Source organism: Spea bombifrons, chromosome 1, assembly GCF_027358695.1.
Source record: "Spea bombifrons isolate aSpeBom1 chromosome 1, aSpeBom1.2.pri, whole genome shotgun sequence".
In the NCBI taxonomy this organism is placed as follows: domain Eukaryota; kingdom Metazoa; phylum Chordata; class Amphibia; order Anura; family Pelobatidae; genus Spea; species Spea bombifrons.
The window spans coordinates 59,682,325-59,706,898 of record NC_071087.1 but is presented as its reverse complement, the minus strand read 5'-3'; the positions used below and the strand labels follow the sequence as shown (position 1 = coordinate 59,706,898).

Genomic DNA, 24,574 nt, shown 5'->3' with positions numbered 1-24,574 from the left:
AGGCCAGGGCAATAAGCTAATGTATCAGTAATTAGTGCTAGCTTTTGATTGTGTTACTCAAGAAAGGAAGGTCATGCTTCATGCCTGTTAAATCCACTGTGTTAAGTTTCTTTGCATATTTAAGCCTTCATGTGAAGGGGCACAGAAGAATTCAAAGAGATTATGCTACAATCAAGTGGTTCCAAATCAACCCAAACATACATCACTCTCCCACAAACAATTTCACACCTTCAAAGCTTGCTCTCAATTTAAACACACAGGAAAAGACGTTTACAAACACAACACAACCTTCACAAATGTTAAAATGAATAAAGAACCAACATAGTAGGGAAAGCAAGCAGGAGACAAAGGCTGGAAGATGCCATTGGTAGATATTGAAAATGACATACAAGGTTGTAGTAAATTTTGCGAAAAAATAAGCTTTGAAGAGAATAGAGAGGATCTAAGAAACTCTTGCAGCTAGGCAAGAAGGCCAATTTAATGACCATTGCAGAGTGGAGTATTTTGGTGCCTCACTTTTACAATGACCCTCCTTAAAATACATGCCTTTATTAACTAACAGACTGCAGGACGCCAATTCATTCAAGTACCAGACATGTACCTCGATTTGTTTATGCAGCACGAAAAGATAGATTCTTAGACCCTTAAGGGCATGTAGGAATTGATACCCCATTTTAGTTTTCTCTTTGTAAAGCGCTTGCATCACTATGCATGCCATCTTATAAAAAGTATATGTGCAAGGAAAAAAAATATTAACTTCAGTAAAAGGAAACTGAAAAGAATTGAGAGAGGGAGTCATTTCATTCATAAGGGGCAGCTGAGAGAGATGGAAAAATGTGCATGCTCATCAGAATTTAAAGCGGGAAAATGAGGGAGTTAAGGCGTACAAATACTTGCCAGTGGAACATAGAGGTGGTGGGGATGAAGATGGCGGGCAGGGTATGATTAGATGTGGAACACATACCCAAATATATGTACACGGGTGTTGGGTTTATAAGGGGAGGAGTGGAAAGATACCTCGCACTTGTTGCTCCAGGCTCATTATGACCTGCACAGCCTGTTGTAGGATGATGAGTTTGGTCTGAGCCTTGTCGGCTTTCAGATGCATCTGCACCATGCGGCCCAGCTCCTTGAAAGCCTCATTGATGTCACGGACGCGCACTCTCTCCCGCGCATTGTTTGACATCCGCCTCTCACGATCTCTCGTGTCCTTCTCTTCCAAGGAGGTGCCCTCCTCCTTACTGCTTCCTCCACTGCTGGACCCCAGGAGAATGAAGGGTTAAATGGGGGAGATGGGGTGGTCTGAACCCCAGTAAACCTTTCATTGCCAGGGGTGCCAAATGTGCTTGCGTGTTTGTATCCATTTAACTAGCTACAGATAAAACTCAAGATACATATATGCGTGCACTGTACTACATATAGCTATGTTTATAGGTAAACATAGGATTCACGTATTCATACATGCAAATGACTACACAAAAACATTTATATATAAAAATAGTGAAATAATTATGCTGGAGATTAAGTTCAAGGAAACAAGATGACTAGTTATATACTAAGTGCCCAGTCATCTGCATATGTATGTATATGTGCATATGAATTAAGTTAAATATTGTTTAAATATTATAAAATGTGTTATGTAGTTTATAATGCATTCATGTGACTAATTGATGCAAAGCATACATGTAGTTGCAATTTTCTGTTACACATTTGCAGGGTAGCTTTAGTTTTAGCAATTAAGTTGGTAATGGATTATTAAATTGTGATTCATTTATCGATTAAAACTACATTGTGGAATCCTAGGCATTGATTAAAAAAAAATGAGTACACTATTTTTTTTATTTTTTACAAGGTGTGCTACTTAGAAACAAATAGTTTTATAACTCCAGCTTCTGACTGAAAAGTATGCATGAGTAATATATATATATTTTTTTTTTTTTTTTTTTTTTTTTTTTAAAAAAGTATCTTCAAAATACAGTTCCAAAATGGAAATTGCTATTTTGCCTTTTGAACAAGAAGTGTAGCTTTCATTGGTCATAGTTTGAATATCTAAACCAATGTAATAAAGTAGTTACATGTACACATTGCCCCATACTATAGTTTATTCTATAATTCTGTGATCAGAAGTCTTGCGAACATAATGGATTCACATTCCTTTGTTTTAATCGACCAAAATCATAAGAAAAAAATGGCAACATTTTATGAGAATATTACGGTTAAGTCACAAAAAAACGGGGATCTTTATTACTAATGTTGCTGATAAAATTAGCCAGCTGTATCTGTAGTGATCTAAAAACCAACATGGCAGCACCAAGCAAACTTGTCAGAAGACTGCAACCACATGAACAAAATTCTCAACTGCTAATTTCGCTAAAATATAAATGTTTTGAAATAAAACTATTTGCCAAGTGTTTGTGCTATTTCTGAATCTATGACTCTAAAAAACTGTACAGAAATAAATATATGCACGCACTCTAAGCTATTGATTATAGAGGAGGTAATTGCTTTTGGGAATATATTTCATTGACGAATATTGTCAGTCAGACAAAGGCGAAGATTTTCTTCCTTCCAGAGCAAAAAGACTGTTTTCCCGTGATTGATGGAGGTGGAGGAACGGATCTCTCGGATTCCAAAGTGTGCGTATTTACAATTTCCAGGTAACAAATGAGCTTGTATGGGTATTTTGTACCCATAAAGTCATACTTAAAGAAGCAGAAATTATTTTCGATGCACACTGGAGTCTATTTTGCAAGAACTCCAATGCGTATTACTGCATAAAAATGAGTGTATCCATTCTTTTGTAAAGTGAAGTTATAAAACAGATGATATTTTATAACTATAAAAAGATATTCAACTTCTCCCCTGGCTGCCTCTACCAAAACCAAGAAGGGTAAGCAGAAAGCATACATAAGTACACTTCTTGCAAATCCCATGGGAAGCTGAGGCTCCCTTTGAAATTAATAGGAGTCTTAGCAGCCCATCACATGTGTGAAAATGTAAAAATGAATATGCATTTAATGTAAAAATAGGGCTGGTGAAGTCCTTCAATAGAAACCTGCACATTTGCTTACATATGACCATTTACAATATACTTAAAATGTCGAGACCCCACATTTTATATATATATTATAAAAGGACATTATGTATTCAAGGAATGTGCATGTTGACACTATACCTACCTCAAGACCTGCAGAATGCAGTTTATAGCTGGCTTTCCCCATTTACATTGCCCCTAACCTGCTAACTGTGGTGTGGGTAGTGTATGACAGCAGCACTCCAAATAGCAATGAGTTCATTATGCCTTACTTAGCTGCCAGTCCACAAGAGCAGCAAGTGCAAGGTCAGCTGGACAAGGTGTGGAAAAGGGGAGAACACGGACCAAGGCGAGGCAGGGGGGTTTGGAGGCTGTCTGATTTCTGAAGATGAGTAGGGGAGTTTGGGAGGAAAAATGAGGAGAGGGAAGCAGTATAGAAAGAATGAAAGATGATGCTTCTCCATGTATAGATAATGAGAAAGACAACGGAAACAACTTAGTTCCCTTTGTACGTATGGTCAAAAGGACAGACAGTGGTGGGAATAGTGTCCAAACACCAAGAATAAAAATAAAATCCCAGCGTAAGAGCAAGCCTGCAGAGAAAGGGAGAGCATTGCCTTGAGGACTGGATGGGCATAAGCATGCACAGACTAACATACTCACACACGCACACATCTCACACACTTGCTCTCCTTTCCAATGTGCATTAGACACAGTAAGAATGCTTTGCCTGAGGTCTGTCTACAGACCTCTTACTTTTGTTAAATGGAAATTTATACCAGTGTATTAAAGGCCATAACAGATTGGGCATGCTGTCATGGAATCTTATGGATTGTTCACACATTTCAATAAATTGAGCACCATTACTAAAAAGACTATTAGAGAATGACGGGCTAGGGGTGGGGATTAAAAATAAAAACAAACAGTCTTCACAGGGCATGATTTGGGCAGAGTTCATCTGTACATCCCATTGGGTCACTGACAAGAGAAAGGGCATTCCTGCTACATCATACTTTCTCCTAACCCACATTAAGTCACAAGAGTAGAAATTTGATCAGTGTTATGAACACCATGCAAGACATGCAAGACCCTAACACTTTAGTCACAAACCCTTTAACACACCCCAAAAACAAAGCAAAAAGAGTAATCCAAAATATTAGCAAGCAAGAATGGGTAGGAGAATATACATGAACTATCCAGAAGCAAGACTTAGGAGCAAAGGAAACTGCATGTATATCTCCAGGTTGGCAGGGAGAGGGGAGGCGGCGGAGGGGGAGAGACAGACAGATCCATGCCCCACCACTCTCTCCCTGGTCCCACTCACCTCGCACTTGCTGCTCCAGGCTGAGGATGACAGAGACGGCCTGGTGCAGGATCAGAAGCTTGGTCTGTGGCTTTTCACTGTTAAGGTGCAGCTGGCACATCCTCCCCAGTTCTTTAAATGCCTCATTGATGTCTCTCACACGAAGACGCTCTCTTGCGTTGTTGGCCACCCGCCTCTCCTTCTCACGCTCAGCTTTTTGCTCTGGGGGAAGGTTATCGTCGTCCTCGTCTTCATCTTGACTGAGGGGGAGGGGCGATTAGGATGGCAGGGTGGAATCAGGTATGGGGAAGTGTGGGCATCAGTGAGGGAGAGGAATCTGTGCACCCGTGTGTATAGGTTCCCTGTTCTTCCTCCCTGAAAGGGTCCCCTCCCACTAATTAAGTTAGTGTAATTTAGTTTGCAAGTTCTGTAGACCAGCAATAATGTTATACACCACATGAAAACATGATTTCCAAGAATATTTTTCCTAATCTCTCTCCCCCCTGTTTACCATGGCTTTCCTCCCACCCAGAACCCAAGAGCTTAAGGAGACCTGTTAATTGAGCAGCGCGTCCGACTTCTCTGTGATTTGGAATCCTTCTTCTCGTCGTCCGATAAATCGCCAATAGATCTATTCTCCTCATCCTCTTTACTCTCCCGCTTTATATCTGCTAAGCCAGAAGCTACCACTGCCCTGGCCAGTCCAGAGAGTCCTGCAAAAGACAGAGCTGTACGAGAACCATGCATTGGAGTCTGTAAAATGGAGTACTTTTCACAATGAACATGAAGACATTTAATATATTGCAATGACACATATCAATTTGTTTACAAAGATCACATCAGGTCTTTGGAATATTATAATAGCTATATCTACCTTTAAATATTTTTGTACGTATTCCTGAAACTGTAGTATGCACAGTTCACAATGAGCTTTCTCTCACCTGTGTATGTATCCTGTGGCCGGGTAACATCAGGCAATGAGCTAGGCTGCGTGGGTAGCGACACCTGGTTGTGGAGCAAGTTAGGAGCACTATCATCGGCATGGGAGTTCACCTGGCAGGAGAAGAGTGATGGATGTGATGCCCGAAACTTAGGCACATTTTACAATACCTGAGGAATACATTTACTTCTGTGTTTTGTTTGACAACTTGATATATCTTTTCATTTATGTACAATTTACAGTGGGACAGCTATTCTCTGTATGAAGGTTGTACTAGAGGGTTTACGGGACAACGTAGTTAAATCAGCTATTTCTTTTACCATAGAATGTCTATTTGCCAGAGACAGAACTGCTGAGGAAAAGCCAGACCCCAGAACGCTAGTAGCTGCTCCAAGGAGTGTATGCATGTCTTCATGTCCTGCAGGGAGTGAGCCAGCTTGACCTACAGCATGACGACTTAACACATGAATGGCCTCATCCAAGCGATCTTCCATCTTGCTCTGCTGTAAAGGGAAACATTGTTAATTTCTGAAGTTCTGTTGATCCTAGACAGATCATAGAAAATTACTTGAAGAAGAGAGTGCAGCACTCCTCCTTGGTACCAAATACTTACTAAAGTGTGTAGCGGTGCATCATAACTGGGGGAGAGGGCTCCTGGACCATTTGCCCTGGGCCACTGACTTGAACCTGTATATACAAAGATTGACCCAATAAAATGTGTTAGCAAAGTATCCAAAAGGGGTGGGCTGGCAACATATAGCCTATGGGTAAGTGTGGCCATACGGTCTAGTATTAAAGCACCCCAAAACATATTTGACCGACAACAAAGCCGCTTTTTGTGTTTTTATATATATAATTATTGAAAGAATAAAAACTGTAAAATAATAAAGTTCTCACATAAACACTGCCTATTATCTTTTATTTATAATGCCAACAATTTATGTAGCTCTTCTTACAATATATATTTTCAAAGGGTATGATTAGAATTAATTAAGACAGACACATTTGAAACTCTGGTTTGTGGCCAATAGACAGAGCCGTCAGTCATTCCCTTCAACACCAGTATGAAAATTATCCACAACATCTGGCCAAAAGACAATTTTATAAATCGCATAGACATACAAGCATGGATATTTACTCACAGAAAAACAAAAAGGTTCACAAACCTGTCATTCCCTGTGGAGATCCCACGGGGGTGGATGGGCTAGAGGAAAAGTTTGTGCTGGAATGATCCGGGGAATAAATCTACAAACACAATGAGTTAAATATTATAGACCCCCTCCCATAGGTCTCATTATACAGTTTTAACGAGGCAGGAGGGAACGGCTGCATGAGGGCTGCCTACATTACTGTAATCTGAATGTACAAAGATCATTACCTATAATTCCAAAAGGTTATAACGCAAAAAGAGTATAATTATGCATATAAACCAGGAGAGCCTTAAGAGGTTATCGGGGCTGGCCCTGGGCAATATGATTTTTAGCACATTTCATTAAATTCCCTATCTAGCATGACTGTTTGACACTTACTTTCCCTTACATAAGGACTGGCCCTGAGTTATATAAAGAATAGTTGAATACGTACCGATGCTAGTGCTTTTCCAAGTGCATCTCCTGAGCTCCCTGTAGCTGACCCTCTGTTTCCTGCAAGATGGTGACAAAAATGTTGCATTACTACCCTGAAATTAGAATCTATGCTGTGCTTGACACTTTAATATATACTGTACTTTGTATTTGTTTTTTTGTATAATTTGCATTTCAAATTGCAAGCAATATATTCCACAATTACTTTTGTTTTGTAAACCATACACAGAATGTTTCCGTTCTCATTGTGAAGAACCTGTGAGTGGACACTTTAGTATCTCAGGGAACTCTTAAGAAATGAATATGATTCTACTTTGTAAGTAGTTTCCTATGCATTTATTCAAACTAGAAGGAAATAAAAAACCCACAACCTCTAAAGCTGCATCGGGGCACTAAACGCTCCATTGTTTATTGGGGCCGATTGGCTTCTTGGCAGGAACACTCCCAACATGGAGGTCTAATTGGACCCCCCCCATAGCAGCCACTGAACCAGAGCTGGTGCTGACTGGTGGTAGGTATATCCTGTAGCGGAAGATGTGTTTGGCCAAATATATCGACTGCATGATAACTGGCCAGTGGTGGGAAAATGGAAAATATATACTTCCTCTACAAAGTTTGGGGTCACTTAGCCGTTTTCATGGAAAACAAGGACATTTCTAGCTGTGTAACATAATTGCAAAAGAGTTTTCCAACGATCAATTAACCTTTTAAACTTGAACTTGGATTAGCCAACACAACATGCCACTGGAACACAAGAGCAATGGTTGTTCAAAAAATAAGGACATTTCTAGGTCACCTCAAACTTTTGAACTTTAGTGTATCTGCAGAATCCTCTACATGAATCTGCAAGGGCAACACCATATGCATATGATGACTCGAATGTCCCTTTTTGACTGCATATAACTTTAAAACACCCTGCTTTGTGTGATGTTAACCAATGTGTACGAATGCAACTTAAAAGCTTCCAATGAGGACTCCCTTCTATTTTGAGTCTTCCAACATACCGATCATAGTATCACTGCTACCAATAGGGGGTGTGTGGCTGGAGACTCCATACTGGGCAGGAGTGGAGGAGAAGCTGGATGGCACAGCAGGGTTGACCTCCCCGGAATGCATTGAAAAACCCTGGAAAGAAAAAAAAAATTCCCATCATATGGTAGAAGATGCATTTATTACACATTACCAGAAAACAATTGCAACAGAATTGCAGTACACTGAAATCTGTATCTGTTGGGCAGCACTAACCATTCGCTCGTGGGGATGCAAGCTGCTAAAACTTGTCGGCTGGGCGATGGGAGGCTGAGAACCACCAAGTAAAGAACCATACCCTCCTTGCCCAATACCTCCAGAGGAAGCCCAGATATCGGAGGAACTATGAAGTCCATCTGATGAAGAAAAAAAGGGAACATGTGACATAAAGTTCTAAATATCTGCTGTTAAGTTGCTGTTAGTGAAAACTAGCCTTCAAACAATTGTTAGAAACTAGTTAAACAACCTAGAAACTTTGAGGAGAGAGTATTCTAAGTGATTATGTGGCATGCTGACCCACTGTAATCTCCAGATAATAGTCACCAGGTGAAGTTTCCCCCGCTTTGAAAAATGGGAAAAGCCAAAAGAAAATTGCCAATTAAACTTTTTTTGGAAAAAAAGAAAATTACATATTTAAAAAAGGTTACTGGTGAGGTCTCCCAAAACGATAGGGGTGTACCCAATCGTTACAAGGGAAATCCCTGGCTAGCACGGATTACTATAAAATTAAGTTGAATGTCCTAATACTGCTGTATCGAAGTCAAAAGAGTTCCCAGAGGTTCCATCCAGACCCTGCTGGGACCTCTGATGACCACCTTTCTGCAGGCTGATCACTGGTACCGTGATCAGCAATGCAGGGATATAGATTCATGCTTGGCGATTATGTCGATTAGCTGCAGTGGGGATCAAAGCAAAATAGAAAAAAATATATAGAAAATATATAGACATTGTGTGTTTAAAACAAACAGTATAAACAAAACAAATATTTGGTCACTGGGGTGGAAAAAAACCATGGTTGGGACGAGGTTGTATATACTCACAGCTCTCATTGCCGTGAGGTAGACAAGTATTTAAAAACTTTACATAATAAGGTATTTCCTACACAAATAATGAGACAGCATCCTACAATGGTATAATGTCCCTATACTTATAGTTTCTATTTGTGGTGTGCATTTGGTGCAGGGCTGTACAGTATTTGGACATGCGGTCCGCACATTGTGCACTTTGTAATCTAGAATACATACAGTGATAAGATGCATGCTGTAATACAACAAGGCATAGTGTATTCCATTACCTGTACAGAACATACAATGCATGGGTCAGAGAAGCATGGGTCATTTACATGCCGTGATATAGAATGTGTGTGCTTCCTTTATTCTTTTGCACTGACCTGTCATGTAAAAACCTCCAGGGTAGATTGAGTTAGACGTTTTGGATGAAGGGTAACTTCCCCGATCTCCACTGTATTCATCACCTGAGTTTGTGGGGTACACCTGCACGGAAGGAGAAAATAGAGGCAAGGTAAAATAGAGGTAAGGTACTCCCTAGCCTTGTGATACCCCATTGCGTTCTGAAACCCTTGTTGAAGACACATAGCATAAGAAAAAAAAATACGCTTGCGAGGTCAGGAAATGGGGATAAAGAAATAGAGATTAGTTTACCGACGTACTGCATCCTAAGATACTGTAGGGCATTTTTTACTATTTTTTTTTTAACCCTCGTGCACTCTCAAAATGACGAACAGTTGCAGAGGTTAATGGAAGATCCAACGTAGTCGGAATCCTAAAATACATAGGATATTAAAATTCTGGATTCCTATAATTTGATTAGAGATGGGGGAAGGGGCACAGCCCCCCAGCGCCATCTGCTGTATTTTGGCACCGCTCCAGAATTGTGGGCAGCTGGGAGCAGTGAGGGGGTTTCAAAGGAGGAGGGGATATATATGGGGCCAGGGAACAGGGGTATTAGGGGACAGCATCAGATGGGTGAATGTGTTTTTTTGTCACAGGACTAAAATTATACACAAAACACATACAAATTTATATACATACATATATACACACACACACACACACACACACACACACACACCGCTATTTACAGAGTTAGATCATAAATATATATATATTATGGGAAAAAATATATTGCATATATAGGCAGGCACACACACACACACACACACACACACACACACACACACACACACACACACACACACACACACACACACACACACACACACACACACACACACACACACACACACACACACACACACACACACACACACACACACACACACACACACACACACACACACACACACACACACACACACACACACACACTATAAGCCTGTGATGTATTGGGCAGGGATCCCTGGGCATTGTGGAATTCTGCTCCTCCCCCTCCCCAGAGACTTTCTGCTCCTGTCCCAGATACAGGGCTCATGTTTCACTGTACTGCTCTTAACCCTTTAGCTGACAACCAAATATATCACCGTTTGAAAAAGTTAATTAAACCAGTCTGTTGGGAAAACAAGCAGGTATTGAACATTAATACTGGATCTCTTTCTTTATAGAATTTTACATGGTAGACAAAGCCCTGGATTCATCCATCCGTCCATCCTTACATGCTGTAAAACCACACATCCATGAAGACAATCACAAGCTATGTTTATAATTTAGGTTAAGTCTAACGTATACGACAGAACCCGTAAAAGTTAAGAGTCTGTATTCGACTGCTACTTCCATGTAAATATCCCCAAGTAGAAAAGTCTGAATTCAATAAGCAACTGAAATCCAGAGATCCCTCAGTGGAAATAGCACGACATGTCTCTGTTCTCCTGTATAGAATCTTAAAGGTAACTCTTTGACACGTTTAGAAACAAAGTTCATCTCTGCGACATTTCTGGCTGTGGAAACCTATAGAGGATATTAGAAAGGATTTATAAAGAATAGTATGTGTGTGCGTGTGCGCGTGTTTTGCATCATTTTTGTTCCGTTTCCTACGCTCATTTCCCAGTCTCATACTCGTGTCATATGGCGAGGGACCGAAGCAGTTAATAGTTACTCAGGAAGCTGTAAATCACATAGACCCCCTCCTCCTTCCCAACCCCCTGTTACTGTTGAAAGGGGAGTGGGGTTATTCACCCCCTCCAAGAGTGAAGTCATTTCCTTTGCTCTGTCTGGCTGGGAGAGAGGGGGTGGTAAAGCTTTAGAGGAGGGGTGAGGAGCAAGAAAAATGACACATTGCTGTGTTTTACTATATGGGCTCAGCATGTTACTTCAGAGCTCCAGTTGTATAGGCACCTCACTTCTGCATGAAGCTATGGGATAATTAATAATAATAATAAAATACCTTTGTTATTTTTTAGTAAAATTGCCATGGAAAAGGTAACTAGTGAAATTAATCGCTGCATTATAATTGCGTAAGCTAGCTGAATTGTGCGTGTGTCACATAACTGACCTCAAATGTCCGCTTAAAAGTACAAGCCAGCCGGCATATGCGCTTAGTACATGGGCCATTTAAATTTTAGTGGTGTCCCTTTTAAAATTCCAAAGCTAGGAATTCTGCATTTGCCCCATTTTCCGTGCAAGAGATGCGGATATACTCACAGCCAGTCAGAAAACTGCGCCGGCTCAACGAACGCATTGGGTGGGGGTATATTCAGACCCCCACGCGCAAGTGCTCTCATTAATTTCAATTCAATAATACACATTCTTCTTTACCAGGGCTGTCAGTGAGCTTAAACTGCCCCTTTAAGCACTTAAATCAAATTAGAACAGTGTTTAAACAGGCCAAAGCACTAAAAAGTACTAACAAAAGGTGTTTCAACAAAGACTCGCACAGCAAATATGGAAAATAGAAAATATTCTTGACTCTTGGGAATTCTACACAGTGCTGAATCATCATTATTTAAAGAGCCATTGTGTACACGTTAACACATACGACAGCTGAGTGTCACCTTTAACTAAAATTCTCAACTCCCTGCCAATCCATGAAAGGATTCATCAGAATCACCTTCTATGCATTTGCAGGGTGTCCCCGCTCCCATGCCCTGCTTACTAGTGTGTACACATGGTATACTCCCCGCCAGCCAGATGGCTCGCGTGAGAGTACTCGGAATTCTAACAAGATCCTGTGCAAGCATGCACTCCATTTCAGTGACTCAAAAATCAAACTGTGGCTCGGACAAGGAGGGTAAGTGCTGCTTTGCAGGATGTACAGAATCCATATTAAAGTACTTACAAAATATTTGCTTATGCTTTTTGTTTTTTTTGCTAATGGGGTTGTATGAGATATTATATTGTGTATTATTTTGTGTATATTTGATACAATGAGACAACGTTCTAGCTCTGTTATCCTGGCTCAGCTTCCTTAAAATAAAGACCAAGTCCTTTAGTATACTGCCTTGTGGTAAACAGAATGCGTTAATGACCCTATGACTAATGAAACTCTCCAGAAAAAAAATGACTTTATAAGCATTGCCATGAACCATCATCTCACCTAAATCACACGACTACACCACAGAGTTAACCTCTATCAGGAGATGAAGGAAATTTTGATGTAATAAGAAAACACCTTTGTTCAAAGCTACACTAAATCACTATATACAACATATTAATTATAGATTTCTATAGCACCATCATATTTTAAAACACTGTGCAATAAGTAAACAGGACATACCATATGGAGCATCAGATAACAATTTGGGCATAAAGAAACAAAAGTTTTGGAGGGGCCTGCTCCAACGAGTTTACGATCCAGATTGAATGCCCAAAGAAAAATATTTATTTTTCCCCCCAATTGATTTTCCATGTGAACAGTGAAGAGACGGAACCGCATTTAATATAGTCAGCCATAAGCATGTAAACGTTTCCCAATGCACTGTTAAGGAAGATCCAATGCAATGACATTCAAACAATGCTTTTAGCATGAACACATGGCTATCATGAAGATGGTATGAGATGTATTAAAGTTTTTTTTTTTTTTTTTTTTTAGGAGAAGGAAGATAAAAATTATTAAACCATTGGCTCAAATCTACATAATCCATGTTGCATTTGAAATTTCCGGATTACAGGTAATTATGTTTTGTGCTGGCTCTATAATCTAATCCAAAATGCTATAAATGCTGAAAATCACTTACTGAGGAAGGAAGTCCTGGGGGAACCTTGCGCACTTTTTTGGGTTGGGTATCTGTAAACGGAACATCTGAAAGTTACTTTTTCTTTCTTCATGCTAGCATCAGGAAGCACAATAACTAATAAAGTTCTATGGAGGAACGGACTTCATTGCCATAAAGAATCTCAGTGTGGCGTCTGAGCAAGGAAGGTCATCCAAAATGTCACATGATTTACAGTAGCAAAATGAGATTTGTCAATGGCAGTCTACATTAAGGTATGCATATTTTATGCTCAAGTCACAAGACTCTTTAATATGGTAAAATGCCACCTACAGCCATACAGTCCAACATCAATCTCTATACATCATAAGCGCCTAAAAACCTTTGATGGAAAGGGCCACGTTGTTTTCAGAGACATACCTATGTTGTTTTCTCCTGGCCGACGCCGTGAGTTGTTGGTGTATGAGTAATACTGAGACCCTCCTTTCCCAGCACTGGGGGACAAGGCACCAGGACTGTTCATTCCCATCTCACTGGGCAGGAATCCGGACTGAAAGCAAAAGATCACATGCTCATCAAAACTGCCCGTGCTGGCTCACAAAATACTAAAAACCGAGAACCAAATGCCACAAAGTAAACACTAACTCTATGTTTAATAGGCTCTGCTTGGAAAATTCACTGCCTAATACTAAAAAGTTTATAATGTTACAATTTACAAATTATTATTGTGGTTGCAGATGAGATCAGTGGCCTTGGAACGTGAACGAACAATTTATCCAATTCATCCAGCAGGTGTGATTATTGGAGGGCTGTTTAAAGTTAAATCAGGATTTCTCTTCCAAAATCACAAATACCGACCTTGATGGGTACGTTGGGGCAATGAGACTAGCATTTTTACTACATTCCAGTAATGCCCCATATGAAGCTGTATACATGTCTGCTATGTTAGGTCTCAGGTGGCACTGCTATTCAGAAAAGCCTTTTAACCCATGTTATCCTAATAATTACATGCATTTTGTGGTGACGCTTTACAATTTATGAACAGAACCACCGGAACAGTGCCATGATAGTTGCTCTTCTATGGAGGTCTGTCTGAGACAGTAGGTCGGTTTATACAACCTTAACATCTGGTAATATCTAATTCTGTCCCTGTCAAATATAGCTACATGTTTATCATAAACTGAGCAAAACCTTTATTTTTCTTGATATACCAATTTTTACTTTAGTTTACCTGATTAATTGGGGGCATCCCATTGTCTCTTGGAAATGAAGAATAGGGCGGACGATCATTTTTACCTGTAAGGAAACAAGTACAATAAATCCTTAAAATGTAGCATTTACCACCAAAAATGCAGGCTCTACAGTGGATAACGATCCTCTTTCACTTCCCTCAACTGTGCTATACTCACCCACAAGCCCAGATGCAAGGAATGCAGAAGAGGGCAAATTCCCTTCATGAGACGGCAGCTCCCTATGTTCCCCATAGTGTGATCCATCTCCATAACCCTGCGGCGAAGGAATTAAAAATGTTAAACTGAAATTTGCAGGAAATCTATAGAATCATGTGGAGGAATGAGAAAAACACATTTGCTCACCCTTCCTTGGTCAAAAGTAGACGATCCATTGTGATCTCCCGGTCCCCATGTTCCAGATCCAGTCCTTTCCTCAAGACCTGAAAAACAAATTTATGTAATGTAAGTAATTTTAAAAATCACAATGTGGTAATTATACACACAGTATATGAGTACATACACAAATTTTATATATCAATAAATTAAAAACATGAAAATCTGCAAACGCCAAAAAAATGACCCTAACTTTGCAGCAATTTAAGCTGCCATGGACTGGTGTTGGCGTACGTGAAACAACTACAGAAGCAGAATACTACACAGTAGTAGGGAAGTGTTTCGAGAACATAGTATCTGATCTGCAACAAAAAATAGTCCTTATTTGTTTTTCCCTCAACATTTTCTGTTATTTTATTCAGTGCGGAAAACGCATTCACCAACAGTGCTGGGAATACCTCCCCCCGGGGGGGATACCAAGGGTATGTACCAGCTCCCTTAACACCGGCTTCTGAGAAAATAGAGCCGCCATACATTCCTGGAAATACATCCTGCAACCAATCCAGTGCTCTTAGCAGAAATACCTTGCACACCTGTCTCTTATTTACCCTTACTTTAGAGAGAGAGCAAAATAAAAAGGCTACAAAAAAAGAAAAAAAAACCTGAACGAATAGTCAAATGTCAATATTGATGGAGGTATACATATATAAAGGAAAGCCATACTGCAGGGGTGTATTAAAATTGTTTTCTTATTCCATAATCAGTGGATGGGTCACCCTGGGTCCAGAGCCCACACTTGGAACATATCAATAACCGAATAAGCCTTATAAGTTTCCATATTAAAGTAATTGATTCTATCTAGTTGATTATTCAATTGGCATTTTCCAAATAAGTCAATGCGTTTTTACAAAAGTCAGCAAATAATTGAGATATGCTGTGGCTGCATGAATTTTTTGCCCCACGACCACAGCAGATCTGCGTTAAGTTTCAGCCAAAGCGAATGGTCGGCTGCAAGAGCAATATATGAAAATAAAAAAAGAAAAGAAAAATCGAACGACCCGAACACAGCATGCACATATCTGCTCCGTTACCAAGGTGCTCTAATACAATAATAAACCATTTCAAATAATCTATGCAGCACTAAACCCAATATTCGCGGCCTGTTTTTTTGGTTTTATTCCATTTCATTTCAAAGGCTGATAAATTATGGACCAGCCTCACGGTCGTGTAAACGCTTTTACTATAAATATTACATTTACAGACAATGAAGCCTTCAATAGCTCTCCTCCTTTGTTCGTAAGCATGTTAACCTGTATTCGCCAACACGAACGTGTTATTGTGTGGAACGTACACATTCTAAATACAGTGTATCCCTGTGCACTATGAAGGATATGCATTTTCACGCGCATCCTTTTTAAGTATATTTCATGCTGCTTATTTAATCAGAAACATTGAGAAGAATTTACAGTCTGCAGCTCATGTGTCTTTGTGCTCACAATCTCCCCCTCCCTACCCTGGAGGATTGGTGGTTTAATTGCTGTCTAATTTGCATAATTATGCATATTAATCTCTGCAGCTCATGAATATTCATTGCCCTTCTTTACATTTTGTTTTCTAATCAATGGAAAGAGAGTGAGAAAATAAAAATGTTGATTACAGAGCAGTTGAGATGTAGCGATGAGCCAGACGTACCTGCGGTCCAGGACTGGCAGATATGGTGCTGAAGCTGTCAATTTAATGTCCCGAATATGAAAAAATAAGCGTTTCCCATAAAAATAATTTGTATAAACCTACAATATTCCTTAACGGTGACATGTCTGTCAATACCTTCTACAGCCACTCAGAAAATTCACATTTCATTGAAAGTGAGATGGTGTCTTTTAAATAGAGTCTCTAAAACTAAATTGAAGAAAGTATGTTTTAACATATACCGAGTCGACAACAGCTACTGAGTAGCAACATTAAACATCCATATAAAACCAAATTTAAATGAATGTTAAAAGGGACATCTTTAGGGCTCATGTGCATTATTTTCCTGCAGGGAGGTAAACACCATCCCTTCTCCTGTCCGATTTTCGCTCCAATTTTGGCCACCAGAGTTTCCAATGATTTAAGTAGGAGCAATTTCTGGCCGAGATTGGTGCAAAAAAGCGTCAGGACCTCATTGATTTTGTTTCCTATAACGAGTGGTGTGATCACTGGGTTTGAATGCCAGAGAGGGGATAGCCAGGCTCCTGTAGCCGTTTACGCCAGTTTTCATATGCTCATCCTTTTCAATATTGACATTCAATTTCTTCCCCCTGTCTTAGGCGATCACCGAGGGTACCTTCCAAGAACTGGACTATGAGTGGAGGTTTTGTGATCTTTGCATCTTTTGTAATTTTGCATCTGCGTTACCGATTGTACAGCACTGTGGAATGTGCCCAATATCAATCTAAATAATCTGAAGATGTAACCCCTGAGCTCTTGAAAGGTTATGTGTTACTTGTGAACACTATCACTTCAGAGTGTAGAATTGAAGCAGGTTGTGTGCCCCCCCCTCCCCCAAGAAACACTATATTCAGATCTCAACATTGCCATTGACAAAAGAAGTCATGAGCTAGTTGGGATAGTCCTTACTCAAAACCCATACCAAGTCCTTTCCAGGCAAGCTTTCATTAGTTAGAAAGAACTAGTCTCACTTTAAGAATTCAGAATTTAAAGGTATCTTTTCACAAGCAAAATATGTACCATGCAGCAATCACATAAATACTTTTTTCCTTAAATAATTTATTTTTTTCCATAAGCTTCTGCAGGGCTGACTAACAGCTTGTGCATCGCAAGAATGCAAGTTGCCTGGAGAGATGTATCTTGATATAGTATAGCTTCATTCTTCATACTTTTCTGTACAAAAAAAGTACACTCTAAGACAATGCCTTATGAAATATAATTCTTGCATTATTTTTTCTTAAGACAAAAAAAAATATATAATTTAAATCCCACTTTATAGCATGTATTTTAAGAGCACTTAAATTGTTAGTTCTTCACAATCGGACGTAGGATAGCGTAAACTTATGTTGCACTCAAGCTGCGGTGACTAGGCACAGGCTTCCATAGCGCACCTTAGCTAGTAGCAAGCAAGAGATCTTTTTTTGGACCATGGAGCAGCAGCGTACCGTGGAGCTTGATCACCTATTAGGGAGACCTGCCCTTGTGTATACACCCGCCGTCCTTGGCCTGAATACCCGCCGACTCCAGGCATCATATACATCTTAATGCAAGTGTTACCTTCTATGTTACTTTTTCCATGCAAATACATAGCTTCAATTGGATCCTTTCTATACATTTACTCCCCCAACAAGCTTTTTGCCTTGAAGGATATGTGTTCCACTAGGATGAGATTTATAAATATTGTACATACAAAAATATATACATACACAATGTGTAATATAGTGTGTATATGTGTACACAATGTATTTGTTGTAACAATCGCAGCCCATTATTTGTCATGTTATTCGTGGAGCTCTGTTCACATGCATGGTGCAAGTGGGAGGGATTATAGGAGGTCCAATTCCAGCGATGTAACAAACAGGAAAGGGGTAGGGATAAATGGCATGGATCTGTTGCTAAGCAGCACCAGCGTCATTAAAACTTCAAATTCAGGTTTATACATACATCTCAAGTACCCCCACTTTACACCAAACCCCTCGTCCCTTTTTTTCCAAGAAGCTCAAAATATTTTGTCTTAATACTTACAATACTCACTTAAAATATGCAAGCTTACAACCTTTCATATTTTTTTTGAGGGGAAAAATTGACAGATACTTTTCTTTCTTTCTCCTGTTTACATGGAGTTTACTAAAATTGGAGGACAGGAATTTAAGATGGCTGTCCCCGTGGTATGCAAATAAGACTGGGTTTACTGTGTACAGGAACAATACAAGCATTGCTTATTTTACTTCTTAAACACCATTACGTAGGTACCGAACTGTAAAATGAAGGATTAGGGAAAAAATGACAGATCTTCTTTAAGGATATACACAAAAAATACCCAGGAGAATTATGGGACAGTGAACTCATTAAGGCCTTGTTTTCTTTTTTTGTTTTTTTTTTAAACCATTGTCAATTGGTTTATATATCTACATTTTAGATATATTTGAACTTGTAGGATTAAGTGCAAAAACCTGCATAACCATTTACTTCCCTGTCCTGAATTTACCTCAAGCTTGCTTCAGGAGCTGCCAAAACCAATCAGCTTAAATTAAAGGAGAACATCTTAACACAAAGGAATAATCATGGAAATCCTCTAACAAGTTGTTAAAGGCATTGTAAAGCTTCATTACAAGCGTTTGAAAATGAACAGATTGTGTTGGTAAAATTCAGTTTTTACACCAAAGTGGTGGAGAGTGTTGCCTCATCTTCCCGCCATACATTGTGTGTGTGTGCGCGCGTGTGTAATTATATATATTAATTACATATACATACACATATATATATATATACACACACACACACTATAATATTTTTTACCAGCAAATATAGCATATTTAAAAAAGTGTCTTAATTAACAAGGTCATTTAATTGATGTTCAAAACAGGCTCAACTACAGGTAAATCCTCCATTTCCCAGTCTTGGTCTAGATTTTAAGGCCCCCTTAAGATGGCTGCTCTAACTTGCATTCAGACTAGATAGATTTGTATTAAATATCAGAACGTATTAAAAATGTATACTGAACTACGACATGTACCACAGATTCACTTAGCCCTAAAACCCTGCCAAGAACGTAAATATTCCAGGAAATCTGGAATATTTTGGTGCTCTAAAAGAGTATTAAACCCTTAGAACAACCTCTCCTTCAGAATGAATGAGATTAATAATTTCCAAAGGCATTTTAGATTACTGCAATAACAAAAACGGCAAAGTAGCTCTTTAGTTTTTCACACTGGGGGATGGTATTGATAAACCTTGTATAAATGTCTAAAAATAAAAGCTCAGATAAGCTTTCAGTCTCATTGCTAGGTTTTCAGGTCAATTCTAGGAATGTTTACGCACCGGAGAGATCTAGTGCTGAAGCATGTGGCATATGGCATATGGCTTCTCCTGTTAAAATGCGAAGTCTCCTCTGAAACTACCAATTTAACCGTGCACATACCACTGTTTATTAGAAATAGCATCACACTAGAAAGCAGAAAATAGTCGTTTTCTAGAAGACATCAGTTAAGCGTCACCGGGCTAGTGCCTGATATTGATTACATGTAATACATTATACACACACACATATTATATATATATATATATATATATATATATATATATATATATATATATATATATATATATATATATATATACACACACACACACATTTTATAAGGTTTATGAACAGGAGACATGAAATCTGAAGAACAATTTTCTTCATCAGTGAAGAAAACAGAAGGTCGTCTGATAGACAATTTAAAATTAAGCCGCTTTGACCCTAATCTCCATGTCTCCAACAGACTACGCTAAAGAGATTCCCAACAAGTACAATAGGCGGCTAGTAATTAGCAGGGTCCGGTAAGCAGCTTGTAAGGTTACAGGTAGTCAAGTACACAAGGATATGACCGGCTACATCGAATAGGGTAGTAATTAACCATGCACTACTACGATTAAATGATGGCTGAAATAAGTTAAGTTTGGAAATTGAATATAAATAAATTTGCACATAGTTGGGGATAAAATGGAAATCTGTTCGATGAATATTGAAGGACAATATTAGCATGAATAATCATTATGGAACATTATAATTTAGTAGTTGGACACATTTTTAATGCACTGTTAAAATACTCTAAATCCTCTGTTATAGTTGATGTATGGATCTAGTTTGTGTTTCTAGACCAAATTACAAAGAACCTCCAGCAAAATAGAATTAACCAATCCATGGAAAACCAGTTGTAAGATTTTAGAATAAGCTACACATTTTACAATATTATTCACTTTGACACACACGTTCAATATGTTGAACGCAATATTGCTCAGCCATCACGCACTCTCAAAAGCCACAAAGAAATTCAAAGCATCAATTAACCAATCCCCAGACACTGAGCAAACAAAAGTAAGACTTGAAAACAGAAAAGAAAAATACTGAACATATAAAGAAATAAATGACTCCTTTGTGGGATATATGTGCAGTTGATAGGACATCCTTTAACTTATTGAGATACACACTTGTATGCATTAGCGAATTACACACTGCTTAAAAAGGGCCTGTAATTATCATGTTTTAATAGCTATCAGTGAGGCAAACAGCATTCTATACCGTAAAGCGGTATTCTGTAAGGCAAAGTCAACCCCTCTGAGCTGGACACAAATTTTATATGGTTGGACATTTGTATGCATTTAGTTTCTGCCACCCAATGAGACCAGCAGAAACATTTGGGGGCCAGTACTCAAATTTAAGGAGCTATAGCTACCTGGATCATGGCCCATATGTATGTTTGATATATATGTCCAAAGACAGAGATATGCAACAGTTGCCCACTGATCCCTAGATACATTAACCCATGACCCCTAGAGGAGCTAAGGGTTACGTATAGCTTTTGTATTGTAATGTGGAAGGGTTAGAAGGGGAGGGGGTAAGGGGACTTGATCTACTGTTTGCAGAACATCTGCTTTTAGGGTCATAAATTCCAAGTATAGGCCTTTAAGAAACACCCATTACACAATGAGCTTCGATACGCAAGACACGGATATTAGAGAAACACATACATTTCTCAAATATAACAAGCCAACATACACATATAAATGGATGATACCGAGATCAACCAAGCAAAGGAGCAGACAGGTCTCCCTTACAAAACACCTGGAATTCTCAACAGCTGCTTCTCAAATTAATGGCAAAAGGGGAAGGGAAAATGCATGGGGTCTGAGGACAAACAAAACAAGGAAACGAGCTGGGAAATACAGAGGACAAGAGTACACAGAGAGAGGGAGTGCGGTGGAGAGCAGTGGGAGGGGGGAGGCATTGGAGGGCAGACAAGGAGCAGCGAGGGAGGGAGGGACAAAGGGAAGAGAAAAGATTAGGGATTGTTGGAAGGAGAGGTGGGGAGCTGAGCAGCTGCAGTGGGCTGGAGAGGAGGGAATTCCAAAGGAACTACGTAGAGGAGAAAAACAGGATGGGGGTGTGGAGTGAATCAAGTATACAGACACCTGAAAAAGATTATGAAGATTTTATACACATATACGTTAGATACATACGGAAATATAATTGTTTGCTAGAGGTCCGCGTTTGTACTTAACATATTGGTTCAGTGTAACAATTAGGAAAGCTTGTTTCAAACTATATACTCACAGACAGATCGATTCCTAGTAGGTGTAGGATTCACTAAGTTTACTACTTTTAGTAAACTACTTTTATCATTAACATTTGTAACAAAATTATATTTAAGAAATAACAAAAACAGATCATATTTCCCTGCATGCCCTTAAAGGTTATTTCTTAGGGAAAGAACATGCTTTTGGTGATGACAAACTCAATATAAAACTAAGTTTATTTGTTGCCTCATAATTTTATGGAATACATCAGCAGATTTTATATATTTATATAATAAGTTATATATTGTATTCAAGCAGAGGTCCCAGTAGAAAACCAAAGACCTCTAGAAGGTATGCGCCAAAAGTAACCACCAGCACAACAAGTTGCTTGTCGCACATTCTGTGCACCACAAAGTGGGAAATGAGCACCTACAATTTGTAGACATACAGTGTAGATTTCCCAATATTAAAATGGAAACTCATTCTCCTAAAACATTCATTTCATATAATGAATAGTACTGAAATTCAAGGTGCTTGATTCCCAACATAAACATGTATTTTGGTAGGCATTTCTGCGGAGAACGATAAGAAGAGAGAATATATGGAGCGTCAAATGATTCAGATTATGTCCAGGGAGTGTGTATGCACTTTTGTAAGATCTGATATAAATATATTTATAAAGACATGTCCAGCTCCTCACAGAGTAAACACTAAATAGGGCATTACAAACGTCACCTTTTCACTGTGAGTTACAAACGCACCATACTTCTCTCCCACCCACACATCGCACTCTCAAAAATGTTCAACTATTTGCTTAACAGTTTGGTTCAATGTTGCAAAGTTTCTAACTACATGAAAATGGGACTGACAAACCCAAAACACATACATGCATACATCTAACTTGGATCCATAATGTTTTGTGCATGTTATCTGAAAGGGTTGCCTAGGCTTTTCAACCTTCTGAAGAAATGGGAGAAGTAGATGCAACAAAGTTCAGAAGAGACTATTGCCTTAACACAAAGCATGCGTCTTATATCACTATGTAGCCTTGTCTTGTATGATAGTGTACCTAAGTTGCCAGTGAATATGCGTGCAATGGTGTACAACATGTGAATAACCACTGTGTCTCGCTTTCACCGTCAGCCAGTGGAAAAAAAAGAGTTTTGGTCTGTTGCAAATCCACAGTGGAGGGTGGTTAAGTTGTGATATAAATGTATAGGTAAGGTTAACTCCTCCATGGTATTGCATACAGTCACATACATGTGAATGCATTACTTCTTATATATTTCACTTTTTTTTTGCTGAGAGTTTTAGACATTAGAATGGATACCTACGCTCTGTCTCCTCCAGACATGGAGCTACCCAACAGTAGGCAGCGTGCTACCGCCAACCACTTGCTGATTTATTACTGAGCCTAATGATTACTTTTTGTTATCCTTTTAATAGTGAACCTGTAAAATACTGTCCAGATTAGCCAACACATACATACAGATATATACTAAACACAGCGTAGTCCACATCACCCCTAGGGGATCCATTTCTTTCCGCAACTGAAAGCTGCAAATCTACCACCTCAACAAATGAAACAGAAATGTTCAAAGGCTCTTCTGAGAGTGGTGGGTGTAAACATCATTTGAAAATGAAGTTAATTTAAACCGAATAAATCAAGTGTTTTGACAGCTTTTCCATTAAAAGGGAACACTATGTATTTACTTGAGACAGTTCCATATTATTTTTGATAAATATTATATTCAGACCCCTTCATCCATGATGTCACCCTATATGCCTAAGGAGCAAAGAAGATGTTGTCCTCAAGCTCTTGCAATCCACACACAATGATATCACATTCACAAACATGTTCAACACCCCACAATTGTGTAGGTCGGAAACTTAACACAGAAAACAATTAACCAATCCAGCACGAGGCTATGCAATATTCATTAGATCAGAACAGGACTGCAAGATGTAAATCGCATCTGTCAGCACCAATATGCCCATTACTTTCCCGTGGTGTAGACGTTAGAAGACTAAAGACCAGGAAGAAGGTTTTCTGAAAGGTTCTTAATATTACCAGCATGAGTTACACATAAAACACCTTTTTAGTTCACAACAGGCCAGGTGCCCTATCATATCTCCTTACCAGTCTTCCCTACAATGATGCCAACCTCCTTATCCACTGACCATTATAAAAACAGCACATAAGAACCACTGAGCCCATATTTCCTCATTTAAAGACTCAAACTTCAGTCTTCTTCCTATCCCACTTCTCTCATTTAAGTAATATTCCTTAGATTACACTAAAGCATCTGACCCTCTTGTTTTAAATGCAGCCGTTACTTTGAAAATCTTTTGTAGCATTTCTCTATGTCACACTATATTGTGAGAGTAACAGAGTACCAAATTACTACCTGCGATAACATGTGGCATCATTTTGTAGCAAAACGCGGAAGTAATGTAATTTTTAGTCTTTCTACACAGTGTCTTAATTTTAAGAAAGAGCTTACATACATGTGTCTGACATATTGTCCCCAACATTCACTGAGGACCAAAACGCTGATGTATAAGAATACATAGTTGTACCTTCAAAATAGAGATTTATATACAAATAGAGGTGCTGGCAGAAAAACATTACACTTGGGCTTTAATATGACCACTTTTTTTTTTTGTTTTTTTTTGTTTTACACAACCGCCATTGCCAGAAGAGAACAATTATATCGGCATTG

The 24,574-nt window shown here is 39.0% G+C and overlaps 1 protein-coding gene across 8 annotated transcripts in view; it reads right to left on the bottom strand.

The window, feature by feature from the left end:
* The window catches only part of TCF3 (transcription factor 3), a 37,262-nt gene that overhangs the window by 2,922 nt on the left and 9,766 nt on the right, over positions 1–24,574 (bottom strand). For 4 of the 8 annotated variants that reach the window (XM_053461771.1, XM_053461772.1, XM_053461769.1 and 1 more), the window contains 15 exons: positions 14,610–14,686; positions 14,424–14,520; positions 14,246–14,310; positions 13,435–13,564; positions 13,039–13,088; positions 9,280–9,382; positions 8,106–8,245; positions 7,865–7,985; positions 6,862–6,920; positions 6,444–6,522; positions 5,891–5,964; positions 5,598–5,780; positions 5,279–5,390; positions 4,891–5,065; positions 4,359–4,597 (listed from right to left, as the gene is read on the bottom strand). In XM_053461771.1, the coding sequence (XP_053317746.1) occupies positions 4,359–4,597; positions 4,891–5,065; positions 5,279–5,390; positions 5,598–5,780; positions 5,891–5,964; positions 6,444–6,522; positions 6,862–6,920; positions 7,865–7,985; positions 8,106–8,245; positions 9,280–9,382; positions 13,039–13,088; positions 13,435–13,564; positions 14,246–14,310; positions 14,424–14,520; positions 14,610–14,686 (1,704 nt within the window). Of the gene's footprint in view, positions 1–1,017; positions 1,257–4,358; positions 4,598–4,890; positions 5,066–5,278; positions 5,391–5,597; positions 5,781–5,890; positions 5,965–6,443; positions 6,523–6,861; positions 6,921–7,864; positions 7,986–8,105; positions 8,246–9,279; positions 9,383–13,038; positions 13,089–13,434; positions 13,565–14,245; positions 14,311–14,423; positions 14,521–14,609; positions 14,687–24,574 lie in introns of all 8 variants that reach the window. The other 4 variants (XM_053461774.1, XM_053461775.1, XM_053461777.1 and 1 more) reach the window with 4 other exon arrangements.